General features: G+C 44.8%; 1 protein-coding gene across 2 annotated transcripts in view; it reads right to left on the reverse strand.

Annotated features, from left to right (window-relative positions):
• Srgap1 (SLIT-ROBO Rho GTPase activating protein 1) overlaps nt 1-21,704 on the reverse strand; it is a 274,372-nt gene that overhangs the window by 147,495 nt on the left and 105,173 nt on the right. For both annotated transcript variants that reach the window (XM_085683398.2, XM_085683397.2), the window contains exon 2: nt 2,319-2,514. In XM_085683398.2, the coding sequence (XP_085539524.1) occupies nt 2,319-2,514 (196 nt within the window). The remainder of the gene's footprint in view (nt 1-2,318; nt 2,515-21,704) is intronic.

The following is a 21,704-nucleotide window of genomic DNA, read 5'->3' on the forward strand; positions in this document are numbered from 1 at the left end:
CGGTCATGAGCCACCCTGCCTCCTGCTGGAGAAACCAAAGTTTGGGAGCGTATGTAGTGTACAGACATGCAGTAGTCTGTTCTAACCCAGGTCTGGCTGACGGTTAACGAAGCCAGCTTTTATGTTTCTGACCCATTTCCTCTCCAGTTCTGCAATCAATAACCAATAATGCTCAAGCCAAAGGCAATTTGAAGATTGATATTTATTACATTTATTTATTTGGTGGAGCACAGGCCCATGAGGGTCAGAGGACAACTTTCCATAGTTGATTCTCTTTCCACCAGTGAGTTCTGGCGAACTGAACCCAGATCATCTGGCTTGGCCTCTACCCGCTACAAGCCATCTTGCCAAACTGGCTACTCTTCTTTTAATCCAGGCTTCAAAGTCAAGGAAGGGTATGAAATGGAACTTCAGATCCCTGAGAAGAAAGAGGCCCAGTTCTCAGCAGCACCCCCACAGCCAGGCTGAGCAGATCGGGGGTCTCTCTGTTGTCCTCGTGTAGGAGGACAGTCTTGTCTTCCTCTGTCACTGGGGTGGGCTGGCCTCTGGACGCAGAGGACAATGAGGAGGGGGCTGACAGTGAAGCTTTTTGCTCCAAATCTTTATCTTGTCTTTTCTTTTTCATAGCTGGCCTTCTGCAGGATTAAGGCATGGGTACTTTTGACAATAACTAGACCTTCATTTCTTTCTTTTCTCTCTTTCTCTCTCTCTCTCCGTTCCTCCCTTCTTTCTTCCCTCCCTCCCTCTTTCTTTCTTTTTTCTATTTTTTTGACCATGGAAATATTCCCTAAATCCTATGGATCCAGGTGTACATTTATAAGAGTATCAATTACATTTTAACCTTCATTTCTGGGGGTTTTATGGCACAGGTGTTTTCCAGGTTCCCTGGCCCACTGTGCTTTTGGAAACAAAAGCCCAAGTAGCCTTTTTATTATCTCCTCAACTGGGCGTTCCCCTCTCCCCCAGGTGGCTAGATCAGAAGGCCACACGCCATGCCATGAGAGACCCTTGGTGTTTTTCCTTCTCTGATAGCTTCCCGCAGCCCAAAACCTTACCTGTCACTTAAATGCAGATGTGGGTGGTTCCACTTAAAACGTTCCAAAGATTCTTATGTCCACAGGAAAAAGCCCACAAAGATATGTGAGAATGTGTGATGTGTTCCAATTAATGCCCATCTGATTACGGCGTACTCCCAAAGAACCTTGCAAACCTGGCTTAGAGCCCTTCCCCTACAGTCCTTTACTGATGAGGTTCCCTTCTTCAGTCCCCCTTCCAGCCAGCTAGTCATTATACAGACTTGCATATCACTCTTCTTGGGAGACGGTTCAGGTAGTGTTTGCCTCGCAATCTCAAGGATGTGTGAGTCTGAGCCACAGACCCCAACACTGAGGAGGCAGAGATGGGCAGGTAATACCCCTGCATTGTTCTCTGGCCTTCATAGAAGCACACACTAATGTCTGTGCACCACTATACATACATGTGCTGGCGTATGTGCATGTGTGTGCACACACATACCCTACTCTTTCAGGACTTTCCCTTCTCAACTTCCATTACAGAACATGTTAGCACAGTCTGTAAATGGAACCCTGTGCTGGTCCCTGTTAGTCACTTATGTACAATCACCTACCTGTCTCTGTGACTCTGGGGTTTAAGTTATAAAGTAAATTTCATGAACCAAATAACCTGCATTTTTTTAATGACTACAAACATGTTGGGTGGAAGTGGGGTATGCTCCCCAGGAACACTAAACCCAAACAAAAGTTGTTGCTTATTTTCTTACAGAATTCACCAGAGAGTAGCGCAGGTCTATAATCCTGGCACTTGGCAGGCAGGACTTTCACAGGTTCTAGGCTCGCCTGGGCTACAGAGTGAGACCTGGTCTCAAGAAATGGCAAGAGAAACAAACAACTCACTGCAGAAGTCCTGAGGCCTTTGCTTGAAGCAGCGCCTGCAAACTCACCCTTTCAAAGATCTGCCAACGGCTGAGAGCAACTTCTTCTCTGTAGCTGGGAATTTTGTAAACAGTGATTTCAAAATATAAACTTATGTCTCTGCAGCATGAGTGGGAAGGGAGAAAGGCTGCTAGAGTGATGGGGACATGATCACCAATAACTGATCGCCTTGGAAATTGACTCTGAACCAGGCCTCTTTCATCCATCTGTCCCTCCTCTCTCCCTTCCTGCCTCCCTGCCTGCCTGCCTCCCCGACTCCTTCCTCCCTCTCTTACCTGCACCCCAGGTACAGAATCTATGAACTCAGGCATGCCCGGCAAGCGCTCAGTCCCCAGAGCAACACCTAGAGCTGAAGAGAGGTCTTACTTGAACTGCTGGTGGTCCTTAGTGCTTCTCGTTTTGGCCATGAACCTTTCCGCCAACTTCTCCAGGTTCCGGGAATATTCCGTCTCGATTTCAGCTTTCTTCCGGAAGAAGTCTTGCAGGTCCTGGAGCAGCTGAACCCGCATCTCCGTCTGCTGCTCGAGGCATTTTTGTTGCTCCACCAGCTGAGCTCGGATCTCTGAGGAGAGACAAGAATCCCCGTGATGACGTCATGAAGGTGACCAGGGTAAGCGGGGAGGCGAGGCACAAAGAGAGACTCCTACCACACAGGTGGCCTCGTGTACGGCCTCTGCTGGAGTCCTGTATATTACATCTGTTCGTGCATTATAATAATGTGTGTTGCACACATGCGGGCACATGTGCAAGACAGAGTGGATGTGGGAACCAGAAGAAAATCTTTGGGAGTTGCTCCCACCTCTCTGCCACGTATGCCTAAGGGATCAAACTCAGATTGATTGCAAGTACCTCTCCCATTGAGCCACCTCACTGGCCCTTGGTCATTTAATTTTAAGAACATCTGTTGGTCTATTTAAAAATAAATGAGCTGAGACCCAGGGAAAAATACAGCAAATCTGAACAGAAATCTGTCTCAGACGTGCTAGAGCACACACACACACTGAGTCACGAGGGAAAGAAGCTACAGCTTGCAGACAATCCAAACGCTGGGGTGCTGTTGCCATCAGAGCAGATTCTAAACTCGTCAAAGACATTTTACATTAACCACCCCTTTGGGGCCCGAGTAGAAAAGCAATGGGCACCGTCTCTTCTGGACACTGGAGCCGACACACGTGTCAGTTGGCACACTCAGAGACTGACATCTGGCAGTTTTTATTTAGGGCATACATTCCTCATTTGTAAAACACTTCGCTTCGGGGTTTATAGGCATGCCGGACCTAAAAATAACTCCTTTCTATATCCAAATAGTCCATTCAGAACAGGGCAACCTTCGAGTCCAACTTATTCTACTCGTAACAGCAAGGCCTTCAGCTTGAGCACACTGTTCAAACCAACACCTTTAGTGACACCCATGATCCTGAGACTCTAGTGACCACGGTAATACTTCAGGAAGTCGAAATATGTGTACCTGCGGATCCAGGGAAAGCACAGAGCAAACACAATGGATACAAACTTGTTGTAAGAAGCCACTGCAGGGAATGCTGTGCTCTGGAGAACAGGTCCCACTAAGCACACACTGCTGGCTGACTTTTGTTCTCAGATCTGTGGTTAGTGCCCAAAGACAAGGATAGTATTCCCTGTGGAGAACCTCTGTGCTTCTCTTTCCCCAGTGTTCACACCTAATCCGAAGAGAGGGCAGCAACCTAGTTCAGTGGAAACGGAGGAATCCTGGTCCAAGAGAACTTTCTTCAGTTCTTCCTAGGATCCCTTCTAGACACAGCTGATGATGGGTACACGGGGGTACGCGGGGATTTGCTCCTGCTAGTTAAACTCACTAGTAGCTGGATGGTTATGGTGTGAGCGTAGGAGGTAGGTCAAAAAATTTGCTGACTTTCCTAATACTGAATCATAACATTTACTTCATTACTCGCATCAGCATTGCCTTCACAGTTGGTAAGGTGATGTCCTGGGACCCTGTCTCTGCTCTGTGAGTCTGACTACTGGAATACTTCCTCCATCTTTCTATCCATCCAGCAGCTGAGTAGTTGCCGTATTTCCCAGAGATAGCTTAGCGGAGAGGCCTAAGTTCTGCCCTGAGGTCTGTTAAGGTCTAGGCACTGCTGGAGGGTAGGGGACGGGTGCCTTGGCAAAGGCAAGGAGGCACACTTCATGTTCTCTCTCGGCTGAGGGATCCTCCTCCTAACCTCTCTGGAGTGTGGTGGTTGCCGGAGAGAACACATCAACAGGCTTTTAACCACAAGGAAGGGCATCTGCTTCGCCGTCAATCAAAGTAAGCGGTTTCCAATATAGTATTATAATCAGCGGGGCTGCCAAATGCTTTCTCCTAAAAAGAGGGAGCTATTTTTGTCTCATGAAGGAGAAGAAGAAAAAAAAATCAAGGATGAGGGTGATTTTCATTCAGGAATTCCAGTAAATCTTTTGAGATGAAGTGATTTTTAGCAAATCCTGCTGTGCTAAGAGAAAATGAATCAGTCATATGAGGTCCTCCCCATGAGCCACTTCCTCTCGCCTTGGTATCCAATAGGAAATACAAGTGGCTCTGCTACAAAGCTTATCAAAGTTACTCGGCAATTATATGGGCTTTCTTCAACTGGGTATAAATAATTAAAAGTCCTGGAAAAACCATGAGCCTTTAGCTCTGTACCAAGGACTGCAAGGCCTTCCCTAACCCCAGATTCCTGGGCAGTCCATGAAGGCCTCTCCCAGCAGCTCTTGTGGGCCAGTCTCGATGGGATTATTACCTTCAGACTCAAGGTTCATTTTAATGTAGCGGAACACATCATTATTGAGCCTGCATCTTATGTTAGGCAGAGTCCCAGGCTCTGGAGACATAGCCTCGTGGTGGATTAAATCCTTTTGTACACCATGACTATGTATTACTATCATTGGCTAATAAAAGCTGATATTTTATTGGTAGCCAGGCCCCCCCTCAAAAAAGGAATGATCAAACTGAGGATACAGAGAGTAAGATGGGCAGGGTCAGAGAGTCGAGAGCAGCCGTGGAGAAGACAAACGTGCCATACTAATCAAGGTACCACCACATGGCAGAGCATAAATAAGGAATATGGGTTAATTTAGAATGCAGGAGCTAGTTAGTAATAAGCCTGAGCTACTGGCCAAGCACTTACAATTGATATAAGCCTCTGTGCGGTAATTTGAAAGTGGCTCCCGGGATGAGAAAACTCTGCCTATACAGTTTATGCTATGGTGAACCTTCAAAACGTAGACTCAGTGCTGCTCAGCTGGTAGAGAGCTTGCCTACCGTGCACGAAGCACTGGGTCTGGCTTCCAGCACTCCACGCATGCACCAGGAGTTGGAGCACATACCTGTCATCCCAGCGCTTGGGAAGCAGAGGCAGGGGGATCAGGCGATCAAAGTCATCCTTAGTAACACAGCAAGTTTGAAGCCAGTCTGGATTACAGGAGACGCTGTCTCAAAAAGAGAAACAACTGATCGGAAAGCTTACTGCCCAGAACTATTCTCATGAGACCGTACAGCCTGTAGCTCCATTCACGTCAAGTGTCCAGGATAGACTCCTTCAGAGACAGAAGGTAGATGAGTTTTGCTTGGGGGCTGGGAAGTGGCTGTGGCTGGGGGAGAGCTTCTTTTGGGGCCGATGAAAAGGATCCACCAGAGTGTTTGATTCATCAGCGAGTTGTGTAACTCGGGATACACTAAAGCCTCCGAGTCAGTAAACAGCAAACGCAGCGTATATCTCAGAGCCAGCTGTTCCATTTGGAAAAGACAGCCGCACCACAGCCTGAGGATCTCCGTGGCTGATTCATCTTAAGTGACGGTGACATCAGTGAGGATGCCATCCTTTTGTACTTTTTGTACTTCTTATCAAATCAGACAGGATTTAAAGCAAGGTCTGCATAAAGTGACCCTTCCCTTAGTTCTTCCGTTTCTGTCCTGAATTTACCCAAAACCCGAAAGTGAATGGACTCAACAGATACCATCCCTGTGCTCATTCTTATCGATTCTGATGGGACACGAATGCTTTACCTGGCCAAGTATCAGCAAGGATGTATGACCAGGACCCCACACTACTACAAAATGCCGCAGAAAATGTAAAAATGTGATGTCTCTGGACAGGTTCTGCTGCTCAATATTTAAAAGTCTAGGCCAGCACCTATTAAATAACCATATTGGCTGTATCATTAATAATAATACTATGGTCTCAACTATTGTTATTTTACATTTATTTTTAACTATGTCTCCCCCCACCGTGTGTGTGTGTGTGTGTAGGTATGTGCATTTGAGTGTATGTGGAAGCCAGAAGAGTTGGACCCCCCTGCCTTGGAGCTAGAGTTACAGGTGGCTGTAAGTCACCCAAAGCAGGTGTTGGGAACTGAACTCGGGTCCTCTGGAAGAGTAGTATGCGTTCTTAACCACCAAGCCGTCTCTCTAGCCCCTCCAGGCTGTTGTTTGTTTTGTTCTGAGTCAGAGTCTCAGTATACAGCCCTGGATGACCTGAAACTCACTAAGTAGACCAGGCTGCCTTTGAACTCAAGGTCTCTATTTACACCACCACACGAGGTGACCTGTTGTTTTTAGAAAATGACTGTTATTCATTTGTTTCCTAACTGAGCATCAAACAAAACGGAGAAACATCAATAGTTTAAAGAGCACAAGGCGCAGGCTTTGTAACCACTGCACCTGATCTGAGGGGAAAGGAAAAAAAATAGGAGAAATAGTTCGCCTAGGTTATGAAAGTCAGCTAACACCAAATTAAATTATATTACCCAGAAAGAGAGGAAATGGAGGAACATCTTACTATTGCTTTGACAATGGGAAGTCCTAACTCTTAAAATAAACCTCTGTGTCAAATAGTAGGTGTGGCACGGACACACTGATGTGTTCTTGCTCTGCAGGTTACTAAGTGACAAGGGCTCTGGTGTAGACAGAGGGACCAGGGGATGCTATGGCCACCTGGCAGATGGCAATACAGTAACAGCTGTGAGAGAACCATGGGACACCTTAGTTACTTCATGTTTCTTCTGCGGTCAGGTTTCGCTCTCATTAGGAGTCTATATCCTGTTAGAATAGGTTAGTGCCTTCACCCAAGGAAATAAGGGAATGACCGGATGACGCACCAGCCTCTTGTCTTCAAGAAACTAAAATCCCAGTCAGACTCCAGCTAGTCCCACTGGTTTCTTATGTGCTCATTGCTCATGTGACGGTTTAGACAGCCTAGTGAGTGCTACTTAACCAAACACCAGTTGTAAGGCTGGTGAGATCGGCTTCTTAAGCTGAAAACTTAGAGCAGAAAAGAAAAATCAATAAGAACAATGAGCTGAGCAAGCAAAAGCCACTTTTCCCTCTTTGGCTTTTCAGAACAAGGTTTCTCTGTGTCGCTCTGGCTGTCCTGGAACTCGTTCTATAGACCAGTTGGGTTTGGCTTCAAACTCACAAAGATCCACCTGTGAGTGCTGGGATTAAGAGTCTGTGCCATCAATGCCCAGTCATTTCTCTGCAGTAGAAACCCAAAGGACTCATGCTTCTGCTATAAGCTGGGCAGAAATTAGTAGTGGTCGGATGAATGCAAGGTAGAGTTAGTGTCACAGGTCACAAGCCATGTGGGTGAGGCGGATCACTCATCCCCCCCCAAAGTTTCCTCATGTAAAATGTTCTTGCTCCCCACCCAAGGTTATGGTCAGAATTGAACATGGTGACATAAGTGTAAAACATGCCACATCTGTCACCTAGGAAATAGACAGGCAGATTGTCACTAGTCCTGGCAGACTACCACTAGGAAAACACTGGGCCAGTAAGATGGGTCGGTGGGTGAAGAAGCTTGTCACCAAAGCTGAAGACCTGAGTTTAATCTCCAGGGCCACATGATAGAAGGAGAGAACCATGCCCACAAATTGGCCTATGTCCTGCATACATACACACACACACACAAGCCATATGCACACACATGTACACACGCACATACACAGGGAATGCATACATACATGTGCATACAAGCACATGAATCCACACACATAATCATGCACACATGTATGTGCACACAAAAAGACAAAGAAGCATGTTTATTTATCATTTCCCTGTACCACACTCTGTAGAGGTTTCTGAGCAGCACAGTAAAAGTCATGGCCCCATCTTAGTAAAGAGGCATGAGCATCACAGGTGGCAAGGGCTGCTGCCCCTCACAGTGTTGAAGGCAGGAACGATGGGAACATTGAGAAATGTGGAGGGGATACTGCGCGACAAAGGGGGACAACTAAGGAGAGAGTCCTGGGTCAGACTCATCACAAGAGGAGAGATGTGCTCCAGAGTGAGAGTGGAGGGGAAAAGGGGAGCCACACTGTACCTCAACTGCGGCAATTGAACCCTTGACTGCACACAGATGTAGTCATGCGCTAGGCTAGAGCGGACTGTATGAGGAGTCTAAGGAGTAAGGCTTTATTAATATTTCACAGGCCATTTTCCCAAACCAGGTTGATGAGAGGACCCAGGCTCAGGATGGATTTTTAGATGTTGTTAGTCTAGTTGGACACAGAGTGGGGGATTCATAGTAAGTTTTCAGGTAAATCGCTTCATCTGACATCCTAGTCAGATTTCTGTTGCTATGATCAAATGCTGACCAAAAACAACTTGGAGGGTGGAAAAGTTCAGCATCAGTGGAAGCCAGAGCAGAAGCTCGAGGTCTGCAGACAGGATCTGGACCAGAGAATCACAGGGATGCTGCCTACAGGTTTGCTCAGACAACCCAGGACCCTCAGGCCAGAACGCCCTGCCCACGGGTGGCAGTGCATAGAAGGAGTTGGGCCCACATAAATAATCAAGAAAATTCCCTATACACGTGCCTACGGAGTGGTGCAATGGGGACGATTCCTCCACTGAGGCCCCTCTTCCCCCGTGACTCTAATTTGTGTCAAATTTGTTTGAGAAAAACGAAAACGCACCCCTGGCAACTTTTAGAAGCTCCACTGAGAAGAGCAAGGAAGACAGAATCAGATCTGCATCCAGAAAATGGCCTAGATAAAGAAACACAAGAAATTCTAAGTGTCCTATACCTCACAAAATAGTTCCATTTACAACTATTTACAACGTACAGCCTCCTCCCAATGATGAATTCATGGCTAAAATGAACTACCACCTGCAAGATCAACAACAACAACAACAACAACAACAAAAACAAAATAATACATAAAAAGTACAAGAAAAAAATCATCATCAGCAGAACAATAAAATACAGCAATGTTCTTTAAAAAAGCCTTCAAGAAAACACAACAGCAGAACTCTTGTATGAACGAATGGGGCTCATGTTTCCCCCCCCGAGCCTCCCATTAACTTAGTTACTTGTGACTCATTTCCGTCTGCCTTCTGCTATAGAACTAATGATTACTGTATTTCCGTTTAATTTCTGATAGAGAATGGAAATTGATTTTCAGTTACATTGTCGAGAAATCCAAGGACCTGTTCAGCCCACTATGTGGCCATCAGTCACACTCCATAGCTGAAAGATGCCATATTCTCAAATACGGTTTTTGGTTTTGGTTTTAGAGACAGCATCTCATGTAGCCCAGACTGCCTGGCTCCAAAGTCACTAAGAGGCTGGCCTTGAACTTCTGATCTTCAGGCTCTACCCTGCAAGTACTGGGATAAAAGATACAGATTCCAAAATCTTAATAAAAGAAAAAGAAAAGGACCCCAATAATTTATATATGAGTGCTAAAATTATAAACTATATAGACCATGTCTTATATATATGAAACTAGTTTTATCTATTTACTTTTTTGGGTGTTCTTAAAACAGTACTAAAAATTAAAATGTAACTATTAAAACCATCAAAATTACCAACGTGTAATTACCACCTAAGAGACAGTGTTCCTCTAAGATTTCAGAAAACTAGAGGCTAAGCATCCTGATGATCGTGAATGCCCATCAATGCCCATTTGAAGAGAGTTAGCAGGCCTGGTCAGAAGACAAGGCTTAGGCATGAGGCAAGAGCAGAACTCACTTAGAAGTGTGGCATTAAAGGAGTAATAATTGCCGTAGAACTCTGAGAAATAGCCACTAGATTGCCAGTTTCCTTCCACAAGGAGGGCAAGGCTGCAATGTCCAAGATAGGTAAATACTTCCTTACCATGTACTTTGTGAGTCAGATACACACACACACACACACACACACACACACACACACACACACACACTCACTCACTCAAGCTAAATGAAATCACCAGCAACAGGGGAGACAGAGGCCTAACAGGATACCCCACATCACCAAATGAAGCTTCTAATACTAGGAACAAACTCATGGAGACTGTTTAAGGCCCACTTCATAAGATGGAACCCATATCCAACACCTCTTGGGCGACTAAGAATCCGATACTAGATAGCCCAAGGACGTAGGGGGAAACCACATACTTCTGTAAAGGAATGCAGAAAAAAAAAACTGACTGACATTCTGCCATACTTATAGTCCGTGGCTTGCTCAGCTGTCCTAGAGTAGCTTCCTCCTACAGAAGACAAACAAATACAGAGACCCACAGCCAGACGATACACAGAGTAAGAGACCTTGGAACACCCAGGCATAAAAGAAATTTCTCCATCAAATCCCTCCCTAAGGGCTCAGTGGACTCTGTGGAAGAGGAGGAGGACAGAGGGAGGACAGCCGGAGGGGTGGGAGGACACCAAGGAGTCACAGTGCGCTCACAGGGCCCGAGGCAGAGCGCACAAGGTGGAGGAGTACACAGGCCTGACTGGGACTGCAGCAGACGGGGCCCTAGAGCTGAACGGAACATGGGCACATGCCCAGCCCTAACCCAGAATCTATCTCCAATTGATAATCACTGACAAATGAAAAATTAGTTTTGTTCACTTGGAAACAAACCACTCTTAAGGGTCGGTACCATGGTGGCCATACTACCCAATAGTAGATGGCAAACACAAAACGAACTGAACAGCATTTCTGGAAGTTCTTTGTCACATAAATTATGTCAGGGTCTACACACACATATACACACACACACGTATATACACTAATATATAATACTATATGTACACAATGATCTGTCTGGGCATATACACATATACATACAACCATATATACATATGTATGTGTATATACATATATATATGTGTGTGTGTTTGTGTGTGTGTATTACTTTACAGATCCTTTGTGTATATGCAGTAACTTCTAGCTTTTTTTAAAAAAAAATAGAATTCCTGTGTACGTGGATATGTGTGTGTCCGTATCTACAAGGCTTTCTTGTGTTTTTTCCTTTGCTCCTTTTCTAATTCTGATTTGGTTTTGGTTTATCTTATTGTACTATTATTCCTTAGAAGCCTGTTTGTTTTCTAAGGGGAGACAGAAGTGGGGGGTGGGCTGGATGGAAGCAGAGGTGGGGAGGAGCTGGGAAGGGTAGGGGGAGGAGAGAGCATATCTGGAATATAGCGTATGAGAACAGAGATTGATTTTCAATAAAAAGAACAACAACAGAAACAGGAAGGAGAGGGAACCCTCTTTGGATTACATAGAGCAAGGAGCTGTGTCCTCAGTGTGGTTTATCCTCATGACTACTGACAGGGAAGGTGGTCCTCAGCTTTCTGTGTCTTCAACATCTACGTTGATGTGAAGTGATGTTAGCCTCACTATTACTAAGCATCCGTTTTTAATAGTCTTTGAAAGCCAATTATATCTTGGCCTAGTAACATTTTCAGAAAATTCATGAAAAGTGAGTTTGCATTTTTCAGATGCTGCCCAGGAGCAGCAAAAAGGCAGTAAATCCAGGCAATCAAAGATCGTAGTTTAATCACCTCGCAGCAAAGGGCAGTTGAAGGAACGAAAGGGCTCAATGATCCACTGTGGGGCTGTTACTTAGAATGACGAAGAGGCAAGAGTTTCATTAACTTCCTCATAATTAAGCAAGGGCACTTAAGACCTGATTAGTAGATCAATTTTGCCAACCAAAAAAAAGAAAAAGAATGTTGTGTGGAAATCATTGATCTGTAGTGAAGACCAAGGTTCCCATTTCCCAATGGCACCCTCTAAACACCGGTAATAACTCAAGATGGAGTCTTGTGGACTGCAGGCAAAAGCTCACACATGGCTTTCTCTACAGAGGTTTTAGGCATAGAGAACCTTAAAACTAGTTTAAGGCCTCTGTACTGAATTAATTGCACAATGAAGCTCTTCCACATGAAAACTGGTTTCCTTATTACAGCAATTAGGGTTTTAAAATGTCGACTAGAGCCCAGCCCAAGCTCCCAGGTAAGTCACCATTTCCATCTCTGAGGAGACAGTTATTTCATCCTGTGACCTCGGGTGTGATGTGATGTGGTCATCTCATTCTAGCAACATCCTACACGTGGCACCCTCTGCTGCAGGTGATGTAGTTGAAGGATAAGCATCATGTTTAAAGTCAGATAATTAATAAGTATCGGAGCTTGGATTTCCATTCAAGTTCATCTCGATGCAAAGTCCATGTTACAAAATATGACGTCCAACAAGTACATGTATAACCACAGAAATCAAATTTACTTGAGTGACTCAGACATGGGCCTTGCCAGACTATTTTCTAGAATGTTCACAATAGAATGTGCAATGCTTAATCAAAGCGTTCACGCATCATACAAGAGCTAACGTACCAAGCGTCTAGCGTCGCAAGCATCATTTAAAGAAAACCAAAAGATCCCCCTAAAATACAGACACTTTCTAAAGCCTAGCTAAATGTCTAAATTTCCTACATTCTCTTGACTGTTGTGACTTCTTATGATTCTGTATTTATCTGAGTTTAAAATCCTAGTTATACTTTTGCTCTTTTGATCTAATTACTTTAACTCCTAAAATACAGAAAATGTTTCTAAGCTTCCAAGTAGCACACAGTAGGCACTCTGATGTGCTGGGCTTAATAAAGAGAAAAAGTCAAAGTGTTTCGTTATGGTTATGCACTTACTAACCAATATCTGCTAATTTATAAACTCCCTTTTCTTCTTCATTTCCCTGTAACCCACTACCCCACTCTGTCCAGTCTTGTTCACTGTCCTGGTCCCCAGCTCAATGTCACTTCCTCTCTCCAGCCTCTGATTTAGTCAGCAACGGAAAACTGCTCCAGTGACATCCATCCAGACGTTCATACGTATCTCCCAAATACAGACATATGCTGAAAGTGTCCCACAGGGTCTAAGAGCACTGACTGATTTCCCACAGGACCCAGGTTCAATTCTCAGACCCCACTTGGTGGCATACAACCACTTGTAACTCTGGTTCTAGGGGATCTAACTTTCCCTTCTGGTACACAGACATATATGCAGGCAAGACACCCGTCCACAGAAAAATAAATACAACAAAACAAAACAAAACAAAACAAAATAAAATGTCTACCTCTATCAGAAGAGAATGCCATAACTTGGGAAAGAAACAAATAAAAAATTAATAATTTCAGTTAGTTCTTTGGAGACCCTGGCTAGAGACTTGAGATTGTATCGCCAGCTGTATTTCTTAGGCTGATTTAACTGCAGCTCAATAAAGCGTCTCTAACAACCGCCCAGACTGCATGAGTGGCCTGGGCTCGGGGATCAAGGAGCTGATAAAGCAAAATGAGAAACATTCTCGCTACTTTGTAATTCCTCAGCACCCACTCACGCAACTCGGAGCCACAGCTCTGGCTCAGAACAAAGGAAAGCTTCCAAGCTGGAGGCTACACAGGCCTCACACAGATGACATTATTTGGTCATATAGTTTTATATATTTCCGTCTGCACGCATACACACTGTATTCATACTCCAACACACACCTTCGAAAGCTTTTTCCAAGGCTTTTCCAGGCAGTCAGCCAAAGCCAAAGAGAAACCCTGCATTCTCTCCCAGAAATGATGCAGCTTGGCCCCTGACCCGCAAAAGGCTCGCATTTTCCAGAAGGCTCTGGAATGAACTGCAGCCCAGGAGCTAGGAAATGGTTTATGGTGGTGGGAGAGGGCAAAACTCACTGGCTCCGTTCTACATGGAAATGTTCTTACTATCCACAGTAGCCAAGAGACCATAGCTCCGCGCTTATGCCAAACTGTAAAATCTGACAGGGATGCCCAGCCTGAAGGCTCCAAGTGTCACCCTTTTACAATGGAAAGGCCGTGAACACTGTGCGGAGCTAGGGAAGTGCCAGGGCAGCAGAAGATGGCGTGACCATTGCAAAGTTAGTGAGAAGGGGGAAATATAAAACACTGGAGCTGAACTTGTTGAAGGCGTTGCCAAGAACACAAACGAGGAGGCTGCCATTGGCACCACCATCACTAGGGTTCCACACTCTAGCGCCAAGGGTGGCTTTAGGTTAATCCTGTGGAAACTGGGGAGGTGTGAGGTTGGCCCTCGATGCTGTAATTGCTGAAATGAATGAAGAAGGGTCTAAACTGGGATGACCCTTAAAGAAATTGGGTAGGTTGCTGTAATTTCTTCGAATAGAGACAAAAAAATTAAAAACATCATTTCTGATGCAATGAAAACAATTGGAAGAAAGGATAAAAAACACTGACAGGTGAATTAGAAATCATTGCAATCATGAAATTTGATCAAGGATCTATTTCCCCATGTTTTATTAACACAGGAAAAGGCAAAACCAGGAATTACAGGATGCCTGTGTTGTACTGAGCTAAAAGAACATTTCCAGTGTCCCATCCACTTGTATCAGCTTTTGAAATTGCCAGCACTCACTAGAAGTCCTTGGTTACTGGCACAGAAGACAGCGGTAGAGACACTAAGTTCATCTGTTCTGAATGGGCTAAAATTTGATTTTTCAGTTGTGGCTGTTAAGTTCCAAGGTTTGAGAACAGGACAGAGGAGATGGTTACTGCTACTGGCGCAATAGCTTTGGGAGAAGAATGAACTTCCATCTCAAAAATGTTCAGACCCATGTCTTAGGAGAAACTGAAGAGACCAACAATGTCACATTTTTTTTTAAAGGAAGAAAAGTTCAAAACTGAACAAAGTATTCAAGGAATCACTGAGCGAGCAGACATCACTACTAGTGAATACGAAGAAGAAAAGCAGCTGAAGGACCGAAGGATTGAAGGGCTCACTCCAGCTCCTAGAACGCTGCTTTGGCGTTAGCAGTGAACTGCAGGATGCTCAAGGCAGGGTTCCTCATGGAAGCTTCAAGAGTTCGCTGAAGACAAAGCTGGCTGACATTTAAGGAAATCCCTGTAGCATCGGTTGCTGGTTTGAGTTGACAGTATAGAGTGGTTTACTACTGTATCAAATGAGGACGCCTGTACACTTGCGATAGTGGGTGTAAGACCCATGTGTCAGCATCCTGCATCCAACTTAAGTCACTGAGGAATTTCTCCTCCCACTCTGTCATAGCCAAGATGTCCTGCTTGCCAGCACCAGCCTTTCTGAGAAGAGTGAAGAGAAATGGATAAAACTGTGTCAACCTCATGTCGCAAATTTTTGCTTAGAATTGAAGATTTCGTAGGCCTTGCAAATACTGAACATCACCTATCTTTGTTAAAAATTTCAATATTCTGTTCGCTGTTTAACCTCTATAAAGTACCAAAGCAGCAAATGCATCCTCAGAGATAAGAAAACTCAATGACAAGTGTACTTATGACTCTTTACAAAAGGCTAGCTTCTCCACAAATAATAGGAAGACAGAATCAGTTTAGTAATGTCTACTTAACATGGAACGAGCAATGGTAAAAATACCTGTATTGCTCCGGTGACATCACTGATCACCCTCCAGGCTCTGGGTCCAGGAGACAAAAGGAGAGAGTCCTGAGGGGGTGGGGGAGCTTGGACTAACTGCTGCCCTAGAGACAAGAGGAGAAAGCCCCGCCTGGGGGGTGAGGGAGGCTTGGAATAACCACTAACTGCTGCCCTGGAGACAAAAGGAGGAAGCCCTGCCTCTGGCACCCAGGGACTAGCCACGGGACTACAGATAGGAGACACGCTGTTGTGGGTTCTCTAACTTTCATTCACTGTGCAATGAATGCAATGAGCCCCATGGAGGAAGCAGAAAGATTCATCCCTTGTTGGGGTCATAATATGATATCCTTATTAGGATGTGGCCAGAGGGAGAAAGAGGAGCCTAATTGGAGGAAATAGGTCACAGGACCCCACCAGGCCCTCTAACCACAATGATTGACATCTTTTACCACAAATTGGAAGAAACCTTTTCTGCTCTAGGCTGTGCCTCTCAGGCACTTGGTTACTTTAGTGACAAAGCTAAGCAGTAGAGGAGGCTAGCCCATGGAAAAGGGAATTCAAGAGCTTTTTCGTACTTGTTTAGAAAAGAGTGAATGTGATGTGCTGATCAGAATATTGAAGATGCTGGATGAAAGGATTTATAAGTACTATAACGTCATAAAATTTGGCTTCTGCACACTGGCACAGGAGACAACTTCCTGAACAAAACACCAATAGCATGGATACTAAGACTGACAATTAATAAATGGAACCTCATGCAATTGAAAAGCTTCTGTAAGGCAAAGGACACCATCAATTGGACAAAATAGCAGACTGCAGAATGGAAAAAGATCTTCATTAACGCCACATCCGACAGAGGACTGATTTCCAAAATATATAAAGAACTCAAGACACTAGAAATCAATGAGCCAAATAATCCAATTAAAAACTGGGGTATAGATCTAAACAAAAAAAAATTCATAACAGAAGAATCCCAAATGGCTGAGAAACACTTAAGGAGATGTTCAACATCCTTAGCTATCAGGAAAATGTAAATCAAAATGACTTTGAGATTCCATCTTACACTTGTCAGATAACACATGTGACAGCTCGGGCTGGAGAAGATGTGAAGTCAGGGAACACTCCTCCATTGCTGGTGGGAGAACACCCCGGATCTAAGCCCAGAGTACCAGGCAGCTCCCGTCATCTCTTCCTCAGCCCTACGACTACTATCTAAGTACGATGTCTGTGTTTAGTCTCTCTTCACTGCTCCCTGCCCATGCACTCACCTCTGTTGAGGTCCCTGTGTTGTGGTTAAGGGGTAGAAGAAGTAAAAAGATGAAACAGGAGACGATGTGCTCACAGGCTGGAGGAAGGACCAACGGACATGAGGGAAAGACAATGAGAACACAGCGGGAAAGAAGACTGGAGAATAGAACGTAGAGAGGTCATGCTAGGAGGCAAGGAGTGGGTGGGTTAAAGCAGGAAGCAAACACAGGTGACAAAGGTGTGGCAAAGCCACCACAGCAGACCTGGCTGTCTGAGGTACCTCTGGAGGGCTTCAGTCTACCCTCGCTTTGACCAAATTCCAGGTTTCAGACTTCATTCCTGAGCTAGTGTGGGAATAAAATGTCAAGGTCAATCATATAAGCAAGGTGGTTATAAGATGCCCCTGGCCCCACTTTTAACCCCTTTAATAACCTAGTCTGCAAGTAAAATTGATCGTGAACCTGCAACTTTAGTTTTAATTCAATTTGCCCTAAGATGCATCCATGGTTTTCTAAGCCAGTGTCCTAAATCTGAGGCATCTCTAGGACCAAGCAGGAATTCTTTGTATTCATCTTACTTTCATGGCTGTAAATTCAGCTACCCTGGCTTCTTAACAGTCTTGGCACAGCCGAGGCAGAGTGGAAGACTATCAAACCCAGGTAGAACCCAACAGGATGCTTCAAGCCCCTCTCCTTTCACCGCAAACGGGTCCAATTCAGTAATACCGAACGCTTTGCCCATCAGCCCCCAGTACGGATTTTTTTTCCCTTTGAAGTTGAGATGTTTCTGGCAGAAACCCACACTACTCACAGGCGCGGCTGATGTTCTCTTGGCTGCCAGCATTCAGAAAGCTGTCTGAATGGATGGCGTGGTGCCTGCTGCCCGAATGGATGGCGTGGTGCCTGCTGCCCACCCCCACTGGATGCCTCCAGCAGCTCAGGTGCCAAGTCACCATGAGCTGAGGCGAGCGCGCAGTCTGCGGGGCACTTCAAGCCCTGTCCCCTAGACCAAGGCTCCCCAGATGCCAGCAGATCAGCACACGATGAATGCATTTTTCTTCTTTGCTTTGGTTACTCGGTTGGCTCCCTGAGATGGTCCCAAAGGTGGAAGGCACTGCCCAGAGCCAATGAAATAATTCACATGGCTTGGCGATCTCCTTGTGAGATGGAACTAATGACTACTAGTTGTTTGAGACCTGCTTGTAAGTCCTACATATAAAGCCAAGCGCACGAACTCAGCCCTCTTTGGAGACCAGATGCCTTGTAGATGAGAGAAACAGGCAGGGTATGAAATCATGATGGACAGTAATGACTGCGATTCCGTGGGGGTAGGGGATACATGTCTCATCATCCAGCCACCAAGCTCCAGGTGATATCTGCCATGTGAAGGCTTCATGCAGTTATGACAAGTCAGAGGTTTTGTGTTTGTTTATTTGTTTCATTTGTTGTTGTTGTTGTTGTTGTTATTCTTAATGAGAGTCCAGGGGTCTGGAATTTAGGTAGTCTACTACTTTCTGACTTTTAAGTAAACGTATTTGTAACTTAGAGGGACTTAACTTAGCTAAAACTTCCCCACTGGCTCCCCTGCGCTGAAGACACTGCAGAAGCCTCTGCTCAGAGAGGGACTTAACTTAGCTAAAACTTCCCCACTGGCTCCCCTGCGCTGAAGACACTGCAGAAGCCTCTGCTCAGGCGTACGCTCTCCCTGACGTGCCTGACATCTGCAGGACGGCTTGATGACCTCTTCCCGTAACTGCTGCTTTGAATGTGTACCGTGGATGCTAGTCCTGCCCGTGTACTGGCACAAACCCGTCAGCCACCATCGCTAACGGAGCCCCGGGAACATCTGTGTGGTTCTGACTAACTGTTCCGTCCCCGCTCTGCGGACAGAAGTGAGAAACAGAAGAATCACAGCACCTCACACTGACAACTCTTGGACATCGGTCGCTCCTATCTTCTGTCGAGTGGTCAGATGTCCCTGTATGTATGCCTGCTTGGAATTCGCCATAGCGCATAGCAACCAGCCCTACCCCACCAGGCAGCTCCAAGCCTAGAAAAGTCTCCTGCACTAAAGCAAACGCCCATCCACTAGCTCAGCAGGACTCATGCTGCTTTATGTAAAGATGAACAAGCTAGGGCACTGCTCTCCTCCAAGGCTCAGGGGAAGGATGAAGTGATTATAACACTGGACACCAGACTTCCACAGGAGTGCTTTGTGAGTGTACTCAAGATATTGGGCAAGGCTAGTGAGATGGCTCAGTGGATAAAGGAGCTCTGCCACCTAGCCTGATGATCTGAGTTCAACTCCTGGGACCTACATGATAGAAGGAGAGAACCAACTCTCCCAAGTTGTCCTCTGACCTCCACATACATGCCATAGTGTGTGCGTGCAATATAGGCACACACAATTTAAATATATGTTCATATATATTATATGTATATATATTTTGTATGTAAATATATATTTTTAAATGACACATAATATCTCTCTCTCTCTCTGTGTGTGTGTGTGTGTGTGTGTGTGTGAGACAAAGCTAGCCAATCAAGAAAAGACTAGGACATATGAAAACCCTTGAGAAGTAAATGTGAAAGTACTGACCAGACCAGAAAGGTCTGGTAGCTATACATGGAAGTTATGAGTATATAAATATGAAACTTCCTTAAGACTGAACCTGAGAATGGAAGCCCATCAAGAAGAGAGCTGTCACTCTCATCTCTCATGAGAGAGGCTGACTGACTCACTCAGTCTTTAGAACTGTACACCCCTAACACCGAACATTGTCAAACCTCTCCTTGGTGGATGCCTGCACACATTCTTCTCCCGTGCTGTCTACCTCAAGTCAAATGAGCACAAAGATACTCAATCAAAATTATCTCTATAAAAAAAAAAATCCCTGGAAATAAAATCCGGACATGGGTGTACTTTAGATTTACGTGGCAGCTCACAGCTGAGACAGCCCGGCTCGTCACGAATGTGCTCACAATTCTGTGAAGATTTTCGCTTCCCCAGATGAGTACAAGTGAAAATTTCTGTTACCATAATTGTGGTTTTCCTCTGAAAGCGCAACTTTAAATTCGGAGTCCCACCTTGAGTAATTCAGATAATAACTAATTAAAATGTAATTGAAAACAATCTCATTAAGTTGCTATGAGGATTAAACTGTGTGATGCATATGAAAAGTGCAAAGGCAGAGTGTCCCCAGCAAACGCTCAGTGAGGGAACATATTGCTATTAATATTACATTATTATGCCCCTCAGTCCTCAGGCAGCTTTATACAGCTCCCACGGACTCATACTTCTGTGAGTTCCAGAACACGATCAGTTTCATTTTGGAATGGTGGTCCCACCTGTTAAGATGAACTTTTATCTTTTCCACCACTCATTTGAACACACTCATCAGAAAAGACACACCTGTTCACATGGTCTGATTGCCTTCTGTGATTTAATAAACACAAATGATTCTCTTAGGAATAATCTTATAATAATCTTATAATATAATCTTGCTGAATAAAAGGGGCAAACATAAAAAGCAGACACATACATTGAAAACAGAAAATAACAGTGGAAAAAAATACCATTTGGCTTTTCTCTTCCTAGAGATTTTAATCCTCTTTTCCCTTTCTGTTTTGTACTAGGGGTTAAACCCAGGACCTTGCACATGTTAGGCGGGTGCTCTACCTCAACCCTGTTTGTTTCCAGATATTTTTCTACCTGGGCCTGGTAGCATGGGCCCCTATTCCTATCATTCCAGAGGCAGAGACAAGAGGTTTGATTCAAGTTGAAGATCACTTTGGCCTACACAGTAAGCTCTAGGCCAGCCAAGGGGGTCACTGTGATATTCCACGTCAAAAAAAAAAAAAAATGAAACAACAGAAAAACCAAAAAGCATGCGTGGACACTAACTAACTAAATTAATCTTTTTAAAATTTTCCAAGCAAATGTTTTTCTAATGCGCAAATTCCTAGATCCCATCCATCAGAGCTTCTAGCACCTACTAACCTACTCACATACCATCGCTCAGGTGTGGAAGGCCTGATTCCTGTGCGTTATCCTGGCAACATTCCCAAACCCCAGCAGCAGCATCCCAGAACCCCTCCTGAGGACTTCACTCTCAGGCTTCAACTGTTCCCGACAAACAGGTCAACAGCCCTACACTGAAGATGAGGAATGCTTCAATAATAGTCAAAGGCCACAGAACATTAACAGACAGAGGTCCCTTTGGGTCCATTTTTGCACAGCTTTAAAACCAATTATTTTATTCCTAAACCGGCTGGAAGTTAGTAAGATGACATACTCTGGATCTAAAAACAGTTTCAAGGCCTCAACTGAGCTGGTTCCTAGTTTTAGGAGTGAAGCAATGTGACTCTCCTTATATAGCAGGGCATAGGTGACTGACTCAGGGTCACATGCTGGACAGAGGTACAGTTGAGCCTCAAACACAGTCAGATCGATGAGGACATTATCATTGTAATACAGCATTCCCCCTTGGCTATGAACTGTTACCACTTCAAGTCTGCTGGGGATCAGTTAAAGTAAACATGCCCCCAAGTAGTCACTGGTGAGCTATTTCAGAAGTGCAGTTTAAAGAGGAGACTGGTGTGGGAGGTTCTTCTGTATATGTGTTCCTTTTATTGGTTAATGAATAAAGAAGATGCTTTGACCTATGGCAGGGCAGAAGAGAGCTGGAGGGGAACTAAACTGAATGCTGGGAGAAAGAAGGTGGAGTCAGAGAAGCCATATAGCCACCACAGGAAACAGACACGCCAGAACCTTGTCAGTAAACCTCAAGCCTCATGGTAAAATATAAAATGGGTTAATTTAAGATGTAAGAG

The sequence above is a fragment of the Myodes glareolus genome, chromosome 26, assembly GCF_982192425.1.
Source record: "Myodes glareolus chromosome 26, mMyoGla1.1, whole genome shotgun sequence".
Classification (NCBI taxonomy): domain Eukaryota; kingdom Metazoa; phylum Chordata; class Mammalia; order Rodentia; family Cricetidae; genus Myodes; species Myodes glareolus.